A 23,110-nucleotide genomic window follows, 5' to 3' on the forward strand; every position below is an offset into this window, starting at 1 on the left:
TAAACTCTATACCCAGCACAGGGCTTGAAGTCATGACCTCTTCAACTTCTTTGTAGAATAGTGATTATTGGAAAATAATACCTTCTAGGGTGTGTGTGTGTGTGTGTGTGTGTGTGCGCGCGCGCGCAGTGTGCAGGAAGTGCTTAACAGTGTCTGACATGCAGTTAGACGCTCAATAAATGTTAGGTATCATCCCCAGAACTCAAAACTTTTCTGGCTAAAACAACCTAACAAAAGTGAGCATTTTGCATAGTAATAACATAATGACATTGCTAAGTATAGTTAATGACTTGAGTTTAGAAGTTCCTCTAAAAGGTTTTATGTTAGGATTTTTTTAGTCTCAACAGTTTCAAGAACCATAGCTGACATATATACGTGTGTGTGTGTGTGTGTGTGTGTGTGTATATATATATATGTATTTTTTTTCCTCTATGTATTCCATTTTTTTTTGGATTTATGTGGTTGAATGCATACCATACCCGATATAAGTCTTTTGATGCTTTCTAGTTGGGCTGTCAATAATAACTCTTCACACTTCAGGATTTCAAACTGTACTTCATACAACTGAAGTTGCAGATCATAATAATCAGCTTCTAACTGATCCAATCGTGCTATGGCTTCTGTACCACCCTGCAAACTCTGCATCTGTGTGAAAATAAAATAAAAATATTTCTAGCTGGTGGGGACAAGAAAAAAAAAATCAAGCTATGATTAGAAATGAATATTAGTAATATGGCATAAATCCATGAATCAACTGTTCCAAGAAAAAAACTTGAAGGCAAGAACTAAGATTTTTTAAAAGATAGAAAGATAGTTAATAATCAAAACATAATACAGTTTTGGAAATAACTAGGCAAGTATAGTAAATTAATTCATATTACAACTCATGTTTAGAATCTATTATTCTAATTATTATGATATAAATATTAAAAGTGTCCTTTCCTTTCAAAAGTGGATGTGCTAGGATATTCAGTTTTCTTTTCCAAATACGAATGAGATTATGTATGAATGAATAAGATTAAGCCATACTGGCATAGTTACAACCACAGGATAAAAGTCTGGTTTCCCTACACACTGGAACTATGTTTTGCTCCATGGCCACAACCTGGCTAGGCTCTGGAATCTGGTGAGTGGGGAGCAAGGTAAGTGGGTGTGAGGAAAACAATATGACAGAATTGATTTTCTAGAAATCCCTGCAATCTACTAATAATGGTAACTATTAATATCTTTAAGTAAATGCACTCAGGATCCTATATCCAACTCAGATTTCTAAGCATGTCTTATGAAGTGGTGGTTGGTCTTACATGAGGTTTGCTTGGTTGGTTGATTGGGTTTTGGTCCTGAAAAGACAGGGCGGAAGAGACTTTGCCAGGCATCAGAAGGAAATTACTCTCAGCAAAGTATGCTTCAGATGCTAGTCCCTAACCCCATTATTTCCATGGATTCCTTCTTGGCTCTATGGAGAAAGGTGGCAGTAAGAAGGGGCTGACAGAATGGCTTTTTGGGATTCTGTGAAGTACAAGCATGTTAGAGAGTAAAGCATTCCTCCCAGAACATTTCTTCTAAGAATATAGTTCTACCACTTTGGCAGTTGAAAGGTTCATGCTTAGAAAGTCCAGGATACCCCTGGCACATGTACCAGTGTGCCTTGGGTGAACTAGCAGCATTGGTGAGGAGGCCCTGGCCTCAACTGAAACCCCAGTTTAAGTGACCACCAAAGGGGTAGAGGAGGAACAGAGAAAAATGAGAGAAATGTTTTGTGACCTCATGTGAGGGGTCATCTGCAGCTTCCAGAATACTGAGGAGATACTTGGCTGGTTCTCTTAGGACAGCTGTGGCAGCAAAGATGTTCTTTTTTTTTTTTTTTTTTTTTTTAAGATTTTATTTATTTATTTGACAGAGAGCGATCACAAGTAGGCAGAGAGGCAGGCAGAGAGAGAGGAGGAAGCAGGCTCCCTGCTGAGCAGAGAGCCCAAAGCGGGACTTGATCCCAGGACCCTGAGATCATGACCTGAGCCGAAGGCAGCGGCTCAACCCACTGAGCCACCCAGGCGCCCCAGCAAAGATGTTCTTATTGCTGCAAAATATTCCTTTCAGTCTGGTGAGGTTGGTGAAACATGTTAGCACATGGAATACATTTTAAACAAGAGTCCAGCCTTTCTTGGAGTACCTGTGTGGTTCAGTTGGTTAAGCCGCTACCTTCAGTCCTGGGATCAAGCCCTGCATTGGGCTCCTTGCTTAGCAGGGAGCCTGCTTTAATCCTCTCCTCCCCAGTCGTGCTCTCTCTCGCAAATAAATCAATAAAGTCTTTCAAAAAAAAAAAAAAAAAGAGTCCAGTCTTTCCTTTACATTCTAGATACCCAACACAGTCTTACCGAAGAACATAGTATTTTTTTAAGCACGTAATTTAAAGTTCCTTTTAAAATGCAAAGCAACATAGGGTGCCTGGGTGGCTTGGGGTCCTAAGAGTAAGCCCCAAGTCAGGCTCTCCACTCAGCAGAGAATCTGTTTCTCTCTCTCCCCCAAAGTCATGAGCATGCATATGCGCTCTTTCTCTCTCAAATAAAATCTTTTAAAAAATCTCTGCAAAGCATGGGAAGAACCTAGATGTCCATCAACAGATGAATGGATAAAGAAGATGTGGTATATATACACAATGGAATACTATGCAGCCATCAAAAGAAATGAAATCTTGCCATTTGCGATGACGTGGATGGAACTAGAGGGTATCATGCTTAGCGAAATAAGTCAATCAGAGAAAGACAACTATCATATGATCTCCCTGATATGAAGAAGTGGAGATGCAATGGGGGGGGGGCTGGGGGGTAGGAAAAGAAAAAAATGAAAGAAGGTGGGACTGGGAAGGAGACAAACCATAAAAGACTCAATCTCAAAAAACAGACTGAGGGTTGCTGGGGGAAGGGGGGACGGGAGAGGGTGGTGGGGATATGGACATTGGGGAGGGTATGTGCTATGAGGAGTGTTGTGAAATGTGTGAACCTGGCGATTCACAGACCTGTACCCCTGGGGATAAAAATACATTATGTTTATTAAAAAAAAAAAATTAATTAAAAAAAAATCCCTGCAAAGCAACAGCTGGGCTATGATCTAAATGTCCGATGGTATACATTTAAAAATAATCTGGTTAATTAAATACAATGTTATTTAATAAATGTTATAAAAATATTATAAATATTTAATGAATTTATAAGCCAGAGATCCTATTGCATTAGGAAGTATTTTATGATTGACGAACAATAAATATAGAACCACAAAAGGGTTTCATTATAGTGGCTTATAGAGAAAGCTGACAAAATGAAATCCTGCTATTTTTGTCCTAAGTCATAAAATAGGAATCTACATGTGATTTCTTTCCTCAGACTCCCAGTCTCACTTTAAATTATAAACATCCCTTTGCATAATGTCTTGGGTCTCTTACCCAGCTGTGGAGACTATAATTCCAGAATCCATAATCCTCTGTTATCAGCACCAAACTTTCTGTGAGCACAGCATACAAACAAGTGAAATATGTAATGTTAGAAGCTTTATTCCCTAGGGAACTATAATTAGTTAAGATAAAACCTCAGTATAATTAGTTAAGATAAAAACCTCCTCGTGAGATCAGTTCCAGTGACAATGTTTGGACAGAAACCTGGGCTGTTAGTACCACCTTTACTATCTTTAGCTCTCTCTAGCTGGAAAGAACCATGTATGTGCCATGTCTGTAACACTGTAAAAAGGCTTCCCCTTGCACACTCTTAAGTCTGACTCTCTTGTCTACTACTTTGGGTAAGGAAAAAAGTTGGGAGCCCCCTGCTGACATACCTTTACATTGTCGGCCAATATCAAATACCAAACCAAGAAAGGATCGGTTGTTTCCTTACCAGAAGTGACCTCACCCCCAACTTTCTGGTTTACTGAGTTCTATTCAAAACAAGGGAGTCCAGAGGTGGATCTGCCATGGTGAGTTTCAGGATAAGATAAAGAGAAAGGGATAAGATACAAATCAGGGAAACCTGGAAAAGCAAAACTATCCTCTGAGGTTTATTTAAACTTTAACAGTGATGCAAAATCCTCAGTGAAAGACATGCAGAGATGTGGGAAGGCTATGCTGCAACAAATCTCGTCCCTATATTATCTGTAATTTCCAGACTGATTTTTCTCCTGGTACCTACTTCAGGTGACGGCCACAGAACTAAGGGAATAGGAATCCAGAGTGAAAGGAGTACTATTTCTGGACAATGGAGCAAGTAGGTGCCACAATTAGGGTACCTTTTTTATGCCTGAGGACACTGTTTCCCTGGCAAGAAGGAAGCCTAGAAAGTAGGTTAAGCACTCAAAGGAGACAACTGAATGCCAATGAAAACTTTGTTACCTTGAAATTTTACTTAGCTCAACGTTTACCTTCTAACAAAACAAACTTTTTTAAGAAAAAGATCTATTTATGATTTGAGAGAGTGCACCTGTGCATGCAAGAGGGCAAGAGCACATGCACCAGGGGAGGAGCTGAGGGGAAGAGAGAGAGAGAGAGAGAGAGAGAGAATCCCAGGCTGACTCCCCATTGAGTGTGAGACTGACAATCGGCTTGGTCCCAAAAACCAAAGATCACAACCCAAGCCAAAAACAAAAGTCAGATGCTCAACTGACTCAGTTACCCAGGCGCCCCCTGAATAAACAAAACTTCTGATATCAAGACCCCAAAACAAACTGCTTTCCCACTGTGACCCAAGTAATACTAGCAACATTGGAGCCTGACCCAATTCCTACAAGAAAGGCCTTTCCACTAGACAAAAGTAGGGAGTAGCATTCTAATAAGTATGGAAAAGGAAACCAAGCACAATGTTTTACAGTAAATCTGGCAAGAAAACTTAAGTACCAATGAATATCCATACATCCACATAAGTACATCATGTACAACTGAGCCCACTGATCATTCCCACCAGGCACATTAACAAAAATGGTTTTCTTGTGTACCTATTTTGACTACAGAAAATCATGAAACCAGACATAAAGCAATTTATACAAACTAATGCCCCTGTGCTGCCTTTCACCTTGCTGTGCTAGAAAAACTTTATGACATGTGAGGGGCTATGAAAATAAAGGTTTCAGCGTATCTGTGGGCAGAGTCATTCATTCAAGAAATATTCACTGGGCACCTGGTGCTGTCTGAGTTACAGAGTATGGCAGTTAGCAATAAATGAAGTGAAGGGTCAAAGAGTTGTCATGAAAACCATACATAGCACAATAGAAATAACATTAAAGACAAGTTCAGCAAGCTCTTAATCAAGCCTAGTTCTTTTATTGTGTGGCAAAGACAGTTCATAAGAAATGGTATCAGATAAACCTGAGTATACAGTTTGCACCAATAACAGCTACACAAATATGGAGAATACATATAAACAGAAGGAATTATCTGGAATTCCACATTTCAGATCTTAAAAAACTGAAACTAGCCATAATTTCTTTAATGTCAAAACCTAATCTCACAATCCATTTGTAGGAAGATAACGATCTGACCTGATGTGAATCCCTATTTATTCCATTTAATAGAAGAATGTTTCATAATTGGAATATTAACACTTGTCTGAAAGTTATATATCCTAACTTAACTGTCTAAAAAATATGAAAAGGCTAGAATTCTAAACAGATCTGGGGGCACCTGCATGGTTCTGTTGGTTAAACATCTGCCTTTGGCTCAGGTCATGTTCCCAGGGTCCTGCCAACATTCAGAAAGCCTACTTCTCCCTAACAGGTGCCCCACTCATGCTCTATCACTATGTCTCTCTCAAATATATAAAAATCTTTTAAATAAATAAATAAATAAATAGATTTGGCCTCAGGGGTTTCAGACAGTGGCTTACAGGCTTGGAGTATAAAGGGTTATGCTTGAAAGTTAAATGAGGTAATACATAAAGCACTAAATATAGGCCTAAAACATTTAAAACTTTCTGTTTACTTTTTTGTAACCAATATCAAAATATATTTAGATGGCTAAAACAGAATTTGATAAGTAATATAAATTAAAACTTTTAGAGTGGATCCCAGCTTTTTGTACTTAGGAGACTCTGAAATTTCTAGCATGCAGATATGGAACAGACTTTAAACATTTTATTAATATATAATTTATTATTTGTTTCAGGGATATAGGTCTGTGATTCATCAATCTTACACAGTTCACAGCACTCACCACAGCTCATACCCTCCCCAGTGTCCATCACCCAGTTACCCCATCCCTTCCACCCCCCTCCCCTCCAGCAACCTTCAGTTTGTTTCATGAGATTAATAGTCTCTTATGGTTTGTCTCCCTCTCTGGTTTCATTTTCTTAAAAAAATATTTTATTTATTTATTTGACAGACAGAGATCACAAGTAGGCAGAGAGAGAGGGGGAGGCAGGCTCCCGGCTAAGCAGAGAGCCCGATGCGGGGCTCGATTCCAGGACCCTGGGACCATGACCTGAGCCCAAGGCAGAGACTTAACCCACTGAGCCACCCAGGCACCCCTCTGGTTTTGTTTTGTTTCATTTTTCCCCCCCTTCCCCTATAATCCTCTGTCTTGTTTCTCAAATTCCTCGTATCAGTGAGATCATAGGATAATTGTCTCTGATTGACTTAATTCACTTACCATAACACCCTCTAGTAGAACACTTTATTAATAAACTAAAAATAAAAGAGCAGCCTGTCTGCCTGGACAAGCACCCCAGCTGCCCTCTGTTCAGACTGTGTCTACCACATCAAAGCTCCTTATGTTGAAACTTTTTGGCCCATCTGAGATGCAACTGTCTTATGCATGGGAATTAAATTTTCCCATCTTTGTATTCCCTTCCTTGATACTTGCCTAATAATGTCTAGTTTATTGCACTCTTACTCTGCATGCCAGGCATTATGCTAAATGCTTTATATACATTAGCCAGTGGAAACATAACTTTCCTAAAAGGTATACACTAATCATATTTTATAGAGAGGTTATCTAATTTACCCAAGGTTACATAAGTTAATGTTTGCAGAATCATGATCTACATTATTCTTTCTAATACAGTAGCCATAAGATGCAGATGGCTATTTTTTACAGATTAAATTAAGATTCTGTTCCTCCTGTCACATAAATCACATTAAGAGCTCAACAGATACCTGGTTAGTAGGTATACTACAAGAAAGTGCAAATATAAAACATTTCCATTGTCATAGGAACTTCTATTGAATAGCACCATCTAGAGCCTAAGCTTATGTCCCCTAGGGTATACTATAAATGTTCAATATATACTTGATGACTTATGTAAAACTGACATGGGGTAATATAACCTTAATCATACTTTAACTATATGCTTTCAGGAGAAAGACAAGAAGGGACACCTGGGTGGCTCAGTCAGTTAAGTGTCTGCCTTTGGCTCAGATCATGATTCCAGGGTCCTGGGATGGAGTTCGGCATCAGACTCCTTGCTCAGTGGGAAGCCTCCTTCTCCTCTTGCCTCTGCCTGCCTCCCACACTGTTTGTGCTCTCTCTCTTTCTCAGACAAATAAATGCAAAAATCAAAAATAAAAAAAAAGAAGACAAAAGTATGGATTGTAAGGCAGTATCCTCAAGATTGTTATATATTCAGCTCAATATTCTAGCTATTTATGTATGTTCATAAAGATGACCTCAAGGAATGAAAGTTTTTTAAAAACGTGGGGAGTGCCTGGGCAAATCGACTGGTTAAATGTCTGACTCTTGATCTCAGTTCACGGGTCGTGAGTTCAAGCCCGACGTTGGGCTACACGCTAGGTATGAAGAGTACTTTAAAAAAAAAAAAAAAAAAAAAAAAGGATGGGTAAATTCTCTGCCAAGACAAGAAGGACACGGATATATTTTTAGAACCTTCAAGAAGGACTGTCATCCAAAGAGTTACCTGGTTAATTCCCAGTTAACCAGAGAACATGGTTAATCAGAAGATAAGAGCAAACATTAAATGAGACGTGATTATATTTTCTAATTTGTTTCATTCTAGCATCTTAATTTGGTATCTCCTATTTCAATTAATAACCACAAACAAAATCCTCTTACTCCATTAATAATCCTTATTTTAATAACACTTCTAACATATATGCTACTCTAACCATGTGTGATTTTACATATTCTCATCTTGCTCCATGTTTTAGGATTTTTTTTTTTTTATTTGACAGAGGGAGAGAGAGATCACAAGCAGGCAGAGCAGCAGGCAAAGAGAAAGAGGGGGAAGCAGGTTCCCTGCTGAGCAGAGAGCCCGATGCGGGGCTTGATCCCAGGACCCTGAGATCAAGACCTGAGCCGAAGGCAGAGGCCTTAACCCACTGAGCCACCCAGGTGCCCCATCTTGTTCAATGTTTTAAAATATATGACATAATCTGTAAATAATACAGATCTGAAAGTCCAACTGTACTTGCAGAACCAGACTGTGCTATTATTTTTGAACACGGATTGGAGGGGAGGGAGTATACTATTCAAAGAATGGAGTGAAGGAGCTATAACTAGTTAAGCTTACCCTGGGTTCTTTCTAAGGTATTAAGTCAAAAAGACACTGATATTTTCAGGAGTTTGATGGGAAAATTTCAACATCAGTGGCAATCTGGGATCAGTGGTTCAGGTATAAATGATGTAGGAACCTACAAAATTTGTGTGCAGAGCTGTGTGTACATGCATATTTATCTTAGTACAGGGCTCCTACTTTTCAAATTCTTAATGGGGCAGGAGTCTGTGACCTAAAAAGGGTAAAAGACCCAGGAACATTTAAGAAGAAAACATATTAAAAGGAATGGTACATACTCTTAAAGAAATTTAAATAATTTTTTTTTAAAGCTTTATTTACTTGAGAAAGAGAGTGCATGCGTTCGTGTGTGTGTGTAGTTTGGGAGGGGCAGAAGGAAAGGGAGAAAGAATCTTAAGCAGGCAGACTCTGCACTGAGTATGGAGCCCCATGGAGGGCTCAATCTCACGACCCTGAAACCATGACCTAAGCTGAAACCAAGAGTCAGACATTTAACCGACTGTGCTACCCAAGTGCCCCACAGAAGTTAAGAAATTTAAAGGACAAAGAGAATTTTGCTTAGGTAGGTGAAATTTGTCAGAGTTCATCTGAAAGTTGGTTTCAAGTTCATCACTACACTCGTGGCAAATATTACTAAATATTTAAAAATTTAAAGTATTTTATATTATCATATCAGAAAGAAGTTTTCTATTTAAAAAAAAAACAACACCTCAAGACATAACATACTGACATTTTTTTAAAGAACAAAGTTTTCCCATAATTTAAATCATAGAGTAGTACTGTATTATAAAACCTTCACTGGGAAATCATTTTTTGGGATGGGCTTAATAATGCATATTTGCTGTTTCTCATGAGTAATGTGGTCACCTTAAATTAATGCTAATAAAACTGGTACAGTACATCACAGATATACATAAAACACAATGCGTACATTATATACACTCAAGCATTAACCTGGTAAGAATGACGGACAGGTTTACCAAACCCTTGAATTCAAACACAGTCCACAACATTAAGAAGCAGACTATTAAGGTAATGGGGTGGTCCCAGGTAAAATGACCCCACAGATTCTCATCCCATACTCTTGGGGCCCATTTTAGCCCAGCCCTTCTTCTACCACCCTAGACCAACTCCAGTAAGAACAATGTTCTTACATTAGCAAATAATCAGAATTCTTACCCTCAAGCAGTTCTTTTAGGTACCCTGTAACTCAGTGTCAGCTGGCTAGAACAACAAAGCTAGTACATGTGAGGAAGACGAAAATGCTACTCTATTCCACAGGCAATAAAATGCTAGGATTTAAAAACAAAAACCTAACAAGAATGCTAGGATTTTAAGTTCTAAAACTTCTGGAACTTGAAATTCACATACCTAGTCATATAAGGGAGAAAGCTAATCAGGAACACAAGTGGGAACACAAGTGGGACTGAAATCCTTGCCAAGAGATGCCGTATATAGTGTGAAAAAGTTCTAGGACATGACAAGTTACAATTTTACCTTTAACACTAGTAGCAAATGAAACCTAAGGGTAAAATCACAATTTAAATCATTAACAAAAGGCTTCTTTCTAGGACTAATTATAGCCATAATTGTAAGTTACCTCATACTGTTTTTTAAACAAGAGTTGATAAGCATATGCACTTTTAAAATGTCAATAAAGACTAAAAAAATCTTCACATAGTGAAGAAGAGGAGGCAGTTTGTTTTCCCCTACAGACTGCAGTACACTACTCTCAGATATAGCCAGTGTTCTAAAAACCAATATGATCAATCCACAGAATGGCAGCTAATACTTTCAAAGCATGTATCCCACACAAGAGTTCTACCTAGTATTTATAAAGAACTCTTTCAACTTAGCAATAATAATAAAAAAAACCCACCCAATTTTAAAATGGGTACAAGATCTGAGTATACATTTCTCCAAAGAAGAGGCCAGTAAGCAAAAGGAAAGATACTTAATACCATGAAGGAAATGCAAATCAAAAACCCCAATGAGATAAACACTTCAAACTCACCAGCGCGCCATAATTTAAAAGAGACAAATTTTAAGTATTAATGATGAGATGAACGATGTGGAGAAATTTTAACTGCTGTACACGGCTTGTGGGAATGTAAATGTAGAGCTGCTCAGGAAAACAGTCTGGTAGTTTCCTCAAAAAGTTAAACAGCAGTTTGGCTCTTACATATATACCAAGATAAGTGAAAACCCTGGGCATGAATGTTTACAGGAGCATTGTTCATTATACCTCCCAAAGTAGAAAGAACCCAAATGTTCATCAACTGACGGAGGATGCACAAAATGTGGTATTAATCATAGAATACAGTATCATTCTACAAAAACCTAACCTAAACACTCATGCATGCTATAGCAGGGATGAACTGTGAAAGCACTGTGCTGAGTATAAATGTTAAAAAAACAACAACAACATATATTTTATGATTCTGTTTATATGAAATATTTCCATTTATATGAAATATAGCAGATTTATAAAAGATTAATGGTCAGGTAAGAAAGTTTAGAGAGGAGATGGGGAATCACTGTTAATGGGGTCAGGTTTATTTCCAGGGTGATGAAAATGTTCTAAGGTTGCTTGTGGCGACACGCGTAATTCTGTTAGTATACTGAACAGCACTGAACCTATATACTTTAAATGAGTGAACGGTATATTTTAATTGAAGCAGAGTTTAATGAATTTTTAAAATTGTATAGTGAAATTTTTTTTTAACTTAAGTATAGCTGGCAATGTTACATTAGTTTCAGGTGTACACAAGTCATGTCTTAATGCGGTTTTAAAAAACCACTCTGGTCTACAAAGTATAATATGGGCTACATTCCAAGACCCCCAGTGGATGCCTAACACCACAGATAGTACTGAAACCTATATATACTGTTTCTCCTATACATACACACCTACCATGAAGTATAATTTACAAATGATCACAGTATGAGATTAACAGCAATAAAATAAAACAATTACAGCAGTATATTGTAATAAAAGTTATGTGAATGTGGTCTCTCTCTCAAAATATCTTCTTGTACTGTGCTCACTCTTCACCATTCAACTGTGAGGCAAATGGAGGCATTGTGATGCAGCATTGGCTACTACTGATCTTCTGGTAATATATCAGAAGGAGGATCATTTACTTCAGGACTATGGTTGACTGTGGAAAGGAAAACCATGGATAAAAAGGAAGTGTACAATAAATCTAATCAATCAAATTATTTTATTCCAACCTTTCTGAGGTATAACTGCTTTTTTAAAAATAACACAAAGTCAGATGCCTCAACAGTTCATTCTCCTTTGTCCAATAAAAAGCCACACTTCTTGCCTCCTCTAACCAGCTGTTTCAAGATGACTGGAGTACTATTTGAACAAAGGCACAACCCATGCATGTACCCTCAGGAGCCCGGGCGTGTGCAGTCTGGATCTGACCATCACCAACTTGCCTTTAATCAGTTCTTAACTACCCAGGAATGCTGTGCAAACCTGAGTAGGTTTTAAAGGAACAATTTCAGATTTCCAAAACATAAATACAGATTAAACTTTCCCCAACTCCCTACTGCCTTCAATTTAAACCTCTTTTGTTACTGAGTGAAGGGTCTACATTCCTGGTATTTACAGTCATTTTTGAGAAATGCCTTGCTTTCTACTATCAGCAATGAAACAATTAGAAACTGACTAGATTTAAGAATGACTCTCCAGTCAATTCTCTATGAACTGGTCAGAGTCATTATTTCATAAAAATAAATGTGGTTGTGCTGCTCCTTGATGAAAACATTATGGTGACTCCATACTGCTTTTAGGGTGAAATTCAAACTCCTTGGTAGGAGGCAGAAGGACAGCCCCAAATTTTGCTTAATTTTTCAACTTATCTCTCATGACTCCTGGTCTAGGTAACAAGGCTGACTCTTCCTCCCTGCCCGCTAGGGCTCCTGGAACATACTGTTCTCTTCACCTAGGACGCTCTGGTCACAGCTGAGTGCTCCTGCATTGGTCCCCTTTATATATAATGATACCTGCTTATCTCACAGCTTATTTCCACACTGTACATGTCTTGCCCCACCACAAAGAACTCTAAACATTATAGCTACGGCTTATTTAGGCTTTAAAAAGTGTTGGGGGGAAGATGGGGAGACAAGGGGTATTAATCATGTCTTTATCCCCATCACCCATTAAAATTGTTGGCCAAAAAAACCCCCAAATAAAAAACACTCCACTTAATAAATGTTTGTTTCATAAATAACTGAGTAGGGACATTTCAGTTGGGGAGAATTCCAAAAGGCAAAAAGATACAAATGAAAGGGAAGAGTTGAAGTTTTGAGCCTGGAGTATCTTGAAGAACTGTGGCTTTAACAGAAAGGAAGATTTAAGAAGATCTAGTAAGAGGAAATGAAGTGGTTTGGTTTTAGAAATACTTCACGCATACTGTATCAGCCAAAGAAAATGACTTCATATTGTTTCAAAACTTCCTTAATAAAATAAGGCAATAAATTGCCTTATAATAAATTATCAATTATCTCAAATGAAAATAATGGGAAATAATTCAAAATTTATATAATGATTGAAATATTTTTCATCTCTGAAAAAAAAATTTTTTTTTTGGATAGAGAGAACAGGAGCAAGGGGAGATAAGAAGCAGGCTTCCTGCCAGGCAGGGAGCCCGATGCAGGACTTGATCCCAGGACCCTGGGAATATGACCCAAGCCAAAGGCAGATGCCCAACCAAGTGAGCCACCCAGGCACCCTGAAATATGTTTTAATTCTTGGTACAAAACTGAACAGTCATGCCTAAACCATAAAGTCTTACTACACATTATATACAATCTAGAACACCCTCTTAGGTTCATCCTTAACACCAGCTTTAATCTTTAGTCACTTTTAAAACTACACTTGACCCTTGAACAAGATGGAGATTTGTTGCTTCCCATACTTAGAAAACGATCAGCAAAAGACCAATGTAGATATTTGAGTACTCTCTCGTAAAAAGCAATCTGTTCTGGCCCAACTTAATAATAAAACATAACATGTTTAATAGCATTTAAAAATAATGGCCTGGAGGTAATGAAAACTAGTATACCTCTAATGGTTTTAATATTTTCACCAAGAGCTGGGCATCAATGGTATATTCCATGTTGCACTGGACAGTATGAGTAAGAATACTAAAATCACTGGTGAACAGGATGACCATGAAAAAAAGTAATTAGGTTTTTTTTTTTTTTTTTTAAGATTTTATTTATTTGAGAGAGAGAGAGAGAGACAGTGGGGGGAGGGAGAGGGAGGATCCCATGCAAATTTTATGCTGAACTCAATGTGAGGCTCGATCCCATGACCACGAGACCACCAGTCAAAATCAAGAGCCTGATGATCAACTCACTGAGCTATCCAGACACCCAAAAGCAGTTAATTTTTAAAAAATCATTTTAGATACATTTTAAATATGAGCAATCTTCTCAAGGACTTCTAAAACTATTCCTTTCTGCAGGGGTATTCATGAAGAGGTTTTAATGAGTGTAGTCAAGAAAACTGGACCTCTGCTGCAGACCTTTCCTGTTTTTTGTTCCAGCAGGAATAAAATGGGAAGCTCCAAAAGGAAAGGGTTTGAATATAATATAACCAATTCTAACAAAATTCTACTGCCTTAAAATTTTTCTATATTTCTCTGGGTGCTGAAATTTTCTTAATAAAGCACTGAACCTTACAGTACAAAAAAATTTAAAAACAACAAGAAAATTCTAATGTCAACCTCCTTTTTGTTTTAATAGTGTACTGCAGCCTACAACCACACTGTGATGCTGCTAGAGTACCTCATATGTCTAACTACTCTATTAGGAGGATAACTCCTGTTACCATCTCATGGAGACAATGCAAAATTAACAACTGCCTGCAGTGTCAGAAAAACGCTACTCTTGTACAAAGATAAAAAACAAATCACAAATCTTTTTAAATTTTATGTGTATTTTTTTTTTACCTCTTCTTTTAGTGCATGTTTCCTCTGCTCCAAACAGATCTCCTTCGCTCTCATCATCTGCAGAGTCTCCTTAGAAACCGCGTATTGGAGTTTTTCCATACGTTCTGCAGCTGCTGCCCATGATGCTTTACCAAATTTCTTCTGATCTGCTCGCATTCGATCGTACACAGCTATTAATAATAATTTTTAGAGACATTAAGACACAAGACAACTTGATATTAAAAATTTCAAAGTTTTAGATCTCACTGACCGTACACATAAACATATAAATCCTACTCCCTTAAGTTACCTGTTAGCAGTTCTAAAATATAACAACATATCTTAGAGTCTATTATCTTCAATAAGAATACTAAATAATTGGGGTGCTTGGGTGGCTCAGTGGGTTAAGCCTCTGCCTTCGGCTCAGGTCATGATCTCAGGGTCCTGGGATGGAGCCCTGCATCAGGCTCTCTGCTCAGTAGGGAGCCTGCTTCCTCCTCTCTCTCTGCCTGCCTCTCTGCCTACTTGTGATCTGCCAAATAAATAAATAAAATCTTAAAAAACAAAAGAATCCTAAATAATCATCCTCAGAAATAACTTGTGAAGATAAGGAACTGAGTTGTCAGATTTTAAAACTTTCCTTTTTATTTATTTAGTTTTTGAAGATGTTATTTATTTGACAGAGCACAAGCAGGTGGAGCAGCAAGCAGAGGGAGAGGGAGCAGACTTCCCAACAAGCAGAACCCAACGTGGGGCTTAATCCTAGGATCCGGGGATCATGACCTGAGGCAAAGAAGGATGCTTAACAGACTGAGTCACTCAGACACCCAGATTCTAAAAACTTTAAAAATGTTCTTACACATGTTTAGTGTTATTAAATTTCAAAGGTTTTTTGTTTTTTTTTTTTACTTTTTTAGATTTTATTCGTTCATTTGTCAGAGAGAAAGGGAGAGAGAGAGAGAGAGCACATACATGTGAAAACAAGACAGAGGAATGGCACACAGAGGGAGAACATGCTCCCCTGCCTGATGCAGGGCTCCATCCCAGGACTCTGGGATCATGACTGGAGCTGAAGGCAGATGCTTAATCAAATGAGCCACCCAGGCATCCCTCAAAGGTTTTATACATACTTTATAAAGGTTTATATTTCTTATTGGGTACATTAACTAAAATGAGAATCTTAACTATTCAAGATTATTTGAAATTATTTAAATTCACATGTTAATCTTATTCTGAGTTCCTCCAAAAATACTATAATGATCTGATGAAGGAAAAAATAAATCCTAGGTGTTAGCATGGAGCTTATTCTGAGGTTAGAGTTGGAGCAGTACAACCAACACCCAACTTCCTCTCCCACAGCCCCCAAAAAGGAAAAGAAAAAAGTAACTTTTTATTTGCCACAACAGAGCCCTATCTCAAGAGATACTTTTTGAGAATCAAAGAGATAGTATTTTCTCCAGTTAAAGATTTATCACTGATTGTACAGTCGTGGCTTATCCTGGGTCCTATACAATTAAACCAACCACCCTTATGCCTAACCACTTTAACAGGTCAGAGACACATTTATTACAAAAGAGGGAGCAGTCTGTTTAGCACTGAACTAGTCTGGCTCTTTAAGTTACTACACATTCACTAGTGGTATCTTTTATATGTAAGTGGTAATTCTGTACTGCTACTAAGTCCTAACCATCTTTTGCAAGGAAGTATATCTCATTAAATCTCTGTCTCTGAGTTTTATGAAATCTTAATTTTTTTTTACAATAATACATTTACATACATAAAAATTAAAACTGTATAGGCAGTCTTTTAAAGAAAAAGAGCAGTTTCTCAGGCTCAGCTCTCCCTAACCCCTTAATCTCAATGACCGGATATAAACAATTTTTAATTATTTCTGGTGGTTACTTCCATATAGAAATAGGTTTTATAAACCAGTATTTTTCCCTAAAAATTGACTGCTTCTCAATTTAGTCTTTAAAAACTACCTGTTGAGTTCCTATTATAACAGATGAGGAACTGTGCTTAGATTCTCATTCTCCTCTCAATATAGTTAAATCGGTTCTTTTGGTTTCAGATTTTCTGTAGCCTTCAAGTGCTGACATCAAAGGGATTTTTCCAATGCATAGTCTTGCTCTGAATCTCAATTTTAGGCTTTCTAACAAAATCTACTCATTGGCTGAATATCAAATGATTTTGCCATTTTTAATTTCTACCTATCTTTTAAAACTGTATTATACTATTTTTGCAACCATAAGATCAATATAGTAGTATAATGTAGGAAAACAAAAATCAGAGGATTTGGAATGAAATAATAAATTCCCAAATTCACTTGTAATTGACATGTAACTTTTGGCAAGAAACTTCATTGTTCTGGGGCTCAATTCCCCTGCTAATGACAAAAGGAAATATAGTATCTAGTCCAAAAGTTTTTGTGGAAAGTACATGAGATAATGACAGTTATTCAAACATTTCTTTCACTTCACATGACACCATCACTCTCTTATTCTCCATTTTAGTGTCAGGAGCAGCTTCCTGTCCTAATTCAGTCTCATGTTGTTACCACAGGAGCTAATCAAGATACTTTGTCCTCTAATACCTTGGCTAGAACATATTCTTACATCTCACTGTTATTCTCTTCACTTGAAATTATTTTCCCCAAAAGTTCAGAAATACTAAGAGTAACAGAGAAAAACTGTTTGTGACTGTAAAATGCTTGGAATACTCCTAGAACACTATTGGGATATCTCTAAAACAGATTCTTCTCTCCCTCTGCTGGCAGTCATAAAGATTTTTGCTAAGTGGACCTTTCACATTTTCAGAGAAACAACTCTCTAATAATAGTGTATGATAATCTGTATGTGTAAAAAAAAGCTCTGAAGGCAACGCAGTTCTGGTGTTCACAAAATAAGTTATGTTTATTTTTAAAAAGTTTAACATGATAACATGTATACCTGTCAGAAATGAGCCCATTTAAGATAGTTTTAAAAGCTAAGGATTAGGGGCGCCTGGGTGGCTCAGTTGTTAAGCCCCTGCCTTCAACTCGGGTCATTATCCCACGGTCCTAGGATCGAGCCCCACATTGGGCTCCCTACTCAGTGGGGAGTCTGCTTCTCTCCCTCCCACTCCCCATGCTTCCGTTCCTTTCTGTGTCTTTCTCTGCCAAATAAATAAATAAAATCTTAAAAAAAAAAAAAAAGCTAAGCAGTAATAGGGGCAACTGGGTGGCACAATTAAGCGTCTGACTCTTGATTTCAGCTCAGGTCATAATCCCAGGATCTTGACATTGGGCCCCACCTCCAGCTCTGTGCTCAACACAAGGTCTGCTGAATATTCTCTTTCCTTTTCCCCTTGCCCTTCCTACTCACACACTCACTCCCTCCTTCCCCCCCTCTAAAATAAATAAATCAATCTTCAGAATAAAAGCTAACAATAATACATGAAATTAGGTGGACATCTGCCTCTGCAAATGAAAAAAAGTAAAATAAAAGGGCATGTTTTACTCTTCCTCTAAAATGAGAAATTAGAAAGTTACCTTCTGATTGGAAATATAAAGGACAGCTATTACTATCAGCAGCATAAAGCCACAGAGAGTTCATTCTGTTTCCCGACATGGGAAGAAGGAAACACACTCAGAAAAGGAAAATAAAGGAAAATTAAATGGCCAAGCAAATATATCTCTGTTTGGGTTCAAAAGCTTCCTGCCAGGATAAAGTCAACAGAATTGAGACATAAAGAAGTTTACAGTGACTCTAATGAAGAATTTGGAACCCTATAATGATGGCAGTCATAGACAGAAATGTTTTGCTTAAAATTGGAGAAGTATAAAATAAGAGCAATCATCAAAATTGTATAGAGCCAGAAATACAAATCATATATAAAAAATACATATGGAATCACTGCAATTCTGTAATAAGTCATATATAGGAAAAAAACAGGACAGAACCACAAAGCGGTTGCACAGGCAGAAGAATTACAAATTACTAATTACTAATATTCTAAATTTTCTATAATTCATACATATTTTCTATAATGCTTACATATTTTAAATTTTATTTATTTGAGAAAGAGAGAAGGGAAGGGGCAGAGAGAGAGAGGGAATTTTACTTTTTTTTCACTTTTAAAAAATTGACATAATTTATTATTTGTTTCAGGGATACAGGTCTGTGATTCATCAGTCTTACACAATTCATAGCACTCACCATTTAGCACATACCCTCCCCAATCACCCAGCCACCCCATCCCTCCCACCCCCTCCACTCCAAGAACCCTCAGTTTGTTTCCTGAGATTAAGAGTCTCTTCTGGTTTGTCTCCCTCTCTGGTTTCATCTTGTTTCATTTTTCCCTCCCTCCCCCTATGATCCTCTGTCTTGTTTCTCAAATTCCTCATATCAGTGAGATTATATGGTAATTACCTTCTCTGACTGACCTATTTCACTTAGCGTAACATCCTCTAGTTTCATCCAGGTCATTGCAAATGCCAAGATTTCAATTTTTGATGGCTGCATAATATTCCACTACATACATACATATATACACACACACACACACATACTACCTCTTCTTTATCCATTCATCTGTTGATGGACATCTAGGCTCTTTCCATAGTTTAGCTATTGTGGACACTGCTGCTTTAAAGATTGGGGTGCACATGCCCTTTCAGATCACTGCATTTGTACTGTTAGGGTAAATACCCAGTAGTGCAATTGCTGGATTGTAGGGTAGCTGTTTTCAGTTTTCTGAGGGAACTCCATACTGTTTTCTAGAGTGGCTACACCAGGCTGTATTCCCACCAACAGTGTAGGAGGGTTCCCCTTTCTCTGCATTCTTTTTTTTTTTTTTTCTTAAGATTTTATTTATTTATTTTGACAAAGAGAGAGAGATCACACAAATAGGCAGAGAGGCAGGCAGAGGGGTTGGGGGGAAGCAGGTCCCCTGCCGAGCAGAGAGCCCCCAATACGGGGCTTGATCCCGGGACTGTAAGAGCATGACCTGAGCCGAAGGTAGAGGCTCAACCCACTGAGCCACCCAGGAGTACCCCCCCACCCCGCTTCTCTGCATTCTTGCCAACACCTGTCATTTCCTGACTTGTTAATTTTAGCCATTCTGACTGATGTGAGGTGGTATCTCACTGTGGTTTTTATTTGTATTTCTCTGATGTCAAGTGATGTTGAACACTTTTTCATGTGTCTCTTGGCTGTTTGGATGTCTTCTTTGCAGAAATGTCTGTTCATGTCTTCTGCCCAGGTCGTGATCTTGATTGGAGTCTTTGTTCTTCCAATGTTGAGTTTGCTAAGTTCTTTATAGATTCTGGACACTAGCCCTTTATCTGATATGTCATTTGCAAATATCTTCTCCCATTCTGTCTGTTGCCTTTTGGTTTTGTTGACTGTTTCCTTTGCTGTGCAAAAGCTTTTTATCTTGATGAAGTCCATCAGTTCATTTTTGCCCTTGCTTCCCTTGCCTTTTGCGATGCATCTAGGAAGAAGTTGCTGTGGCTGAGGTCAAAGAGATTGCTGCCTGTGTTCTCCTCTAGGATTTTGATGGATTCCTGTCTCACAGTGAGGTCTTTCATCCATTCTGAGTCTATTTTTGTGTTTGGTGTAAGGAAATTGTCCAATTTCATTCTTCTGCATGTGGCTGTCCAATCTTCCCAATGCCATCTGTTGAAGAGATTGTCTTTTTTCCACTGGACATTCTTTCCTGCTTTGTCAAAGATTCACTGGCCATAGAGTTGAGGGTCCATTTCTGGGTTCTCTATTCTGTTCCATTATCTATGTGTCTGTTTTTGTGCCAGTACCATACTGTCTTGATGACAGCTTTGTAATAGAGCTTGAAGTCTGGAATTGTGATGCTGCCAGTTTTGGTTTTCTTTTTCAACACTCCTCTGGTTATTTGGGGTCTTTTCTAGTTCCATAAACATTTTAGAACTATTTGTTCCATTTCTTTGAAAAAAGTTGATAGTATTTTGAAAGGGATTGCATTAAATGTGTAGATTGCTCTAAGTAGCATAGACATTTTCATAATATTTGTTCTTCCAATCCATGAGCATGGAACGTTTTTCCATTTTTTTGTGCCTTCCTCAATTTCTTTCATGAGTATTCCATAGTTCTCTGAGTACAGATTCTTTGGAGAGGGAGAGAATTTTAATCAGACTCCCCACTGAGCAAGGAGCCCAACATGGGGCTGGATCCCAGGAGCCTGAGATCCTGATCTGAGCCGAAATTAAGAGTCAGAAGCTTAACCAACTGAACAACCCAGGTGCCCCTATAATGGTTATATATTTTTAACCATAATGCAAACTTTCTCTTTTAAACAATAATGTACCTAAAAACACAGAAAGCAGACTCTAAACCAAATTTACTGAAAATTATTTCATAAATTCAGTGTACAGTAAGAAAAGACATCTTTAAACCTTAAAATGAACTATTATTAACATTTTTTTTTAAAGATTTTATTTACTACCTGACAGACAGAGATCACAAGGAGGCAGAGAGGCAGGCAGAGAGAGGGGAAGGGAAGCAGGCCCCCGGCCGAGCAGAGAGCCTGACACGGGGCTGGATCCCAGGACCCTGGGATCATGACCTGAGCTGAAGGCAGAGGCTTTAACCTACTAAGTCACCCAGGTGCCCCTATTACTAACATTTTAATGTACTGTAGTTATCATTTATTTTTTAAATTGTCATTATGCTCTAAGGTGAATACCCACAAATGCGATTCTTAGTTCATACAGTAAGCACATCTTTAACTTAGCAAGAAATTGCACCAACCTGGGTGGCTCAGTTAGTTAAGCATCTACCTTGGGCTTGGGTCACGATCCCACAGTCCTGGTATTAAGCCCCACATCAGGGAGTCTGCTTTTCTCTCTCCCTCTGCATGTGCTCTCTTTCACTCTATCTACCTCAAATAAATAAATATTTTAAATACTGCATTCATTTTCCAGAGACTGTACAATTTTACATTACAGCCAGCAATAGAGGAAGGGCTCTTTAGTTATTCTACATCCTTGTCTACCCTTGATATTGTTAGTATTTTTTTTTATTTTAGCCATTCTAACAGGCATGTGTCGCTACCTCATTGTGATTTTAATTTGCATACTAATGACTGATGGCCTTGAACATCTTTTCTGGCGCTAATTTGCAGAGTAAATGACCATGTGTTGTGAGTTTATTATTCTCTATTCTATCCCAATGATTCACAGTCTATCCCTTCCATTATACCATGTCACAGTGGCTCTATAATTTATAAAGTCAGGTAACATGTCTCTAGTTTTCTATTTTTCTAAACTGTTTTAGGTATTTTAGTTTCTTTGCTTTTCCATGTAAATTGGAATCAGCCTGTTTATGTTTATAGGAAAAAGTCCTGCTTTTTGGCAGGTACTGTGCTGAGTCTATAGATTGCTTTGGAGAGAACAGACATCATTACTATGTTGGATGTTCCAATACATGAACACAACATGTCTATCCATTTACTTAGATCTGTGATTTCTTCCTCATGTTATCTAATTGCAAGCACTATGAATCCTGTACATGTTTTGTCGGACTTTTATAAATGGAATTTTTTAAAAAATTTCTATTTCCAACTATTCATTGCCTATATAAATAGGATGCATTTCTGGGTGCTGACCATATTTTCTGTTACCCTGAGAAAGTCACTTGGTAGTCTGAAGTTTTTAAAAATAGATTCCAGGGGGGGCGCCTGGGTGGCTCAGTGGGTTAAGCCGCTGCCTTCGGCTCAGGTCGTGATCTCAGGGTCCTGGGATAGAGTCCCGCATCGGGCTCTCTGCTCGGCGGGGAGCCTGCTTCTCTCTCTCTCTCTCTCTCTGCCTGCCTCTCCATCTACTTGTGATTCCTCTCTGTCAAATAAATAAAATCTTTAAAAAAAAAAAAAAAAAAAGATTCCAGGGGGGCCTGGGTGGCTCAGTGGTTAAGCGTCTGCCTTTGGCTCAGGTCATGATCCCAGGGTCCTGAGATCGAGCCCTGAGCATCGGGCTCTCCGCTCAGCGGGAAGCCTGCTTCTCCCTCTCCCACTCCCCCTGCTTGTATTCTTCCTCTCACTGTGTTTCTCTCCATCAAATAAATAAACAAAATCTTTTAATAAATTAATAAATAAATAGATACATATTCCATACAATTTTCAACATGAACAGTATTATCTAAAATAGGAACCACTTTATTTCTTCCTTTCCAACTGGAAGCTGATTTCTTTTTCTTGCCTTATTATAACTAAGATTTATTATATTACGCTGAATAAGAAAGAGGGGTCAAGAGTAAACATCCTAGACTTTGTACCTATTTTGGGGGGAAGCATTCAGTCTTCCACATTAAATGCAATGTTGGCTATAGGGTTTTTGCAGATGTGCTTTATCAGACTTAAAGAAGTTCTTTTCTATTCCTAGTTTGCTGAGTGTTTTCATCACACACAGCATGCTGTATTTCGTCAAATGATTTTTCAGCATTAACTGATATGATTAACCATACTTTTTTTTTTTTTTAAAGAAGACTAAAGCTTCTCAAACTCAGCACTTTAGACCTTCTGAGCCAGAAAATTCTTTGTCATAGACTGGGCTGTCCTATGTAACATAAGATGTTTCACATAATCCATGGCTCTACTAAATGCTAGTAACACTCTTAGTAGTTGTGACAACCAAAATGTCAGAGACTGACC

General features: G+C 38.0%; 1 protein-coding gene across 1 annotated transcript in view; it reads right to left on the minus strand.

Annotated features, from left to right (window-relative positions):
* Nucleotides 1–23,110, minus strand: part of JMY (junction mediating and regulatory protein, p53 cofactor) — a 104,094-nt gene that overhangs the window by 26,163 nt on the left and 54,821 nt on the right. The window contains exons 4-5 of the mRNA XM_032335881.1: nucleotides 14,471–14,640; nucleotides 480–645 (exon numbers count right to left, since the gene is read on the minus strand). Coding sequence (XP_032191772.1) covers nucleotides 480–645; nucleotides 14,471–14,640 — 336 coding nt within the window. The remainder of the gene's footprint in view (nucleotides 1–479; nucleotides 646–14,470; nucleotides 14,641–23,110) is intronic.

This window comes from Mustela erminea, chromosome 3 (assembly GCF_009829155.1).
Source record: "Mustela erminea isolate mMusErm1 chromosome 3, mMusErm1.Pri, whole genome shotgun sequence".
Taxonomy (NCBI): Eukaryota; Metazoa; Chordata; class Mammalia; order Carnivora; family Mustelidae; genus Mustela; species Mustela erminea.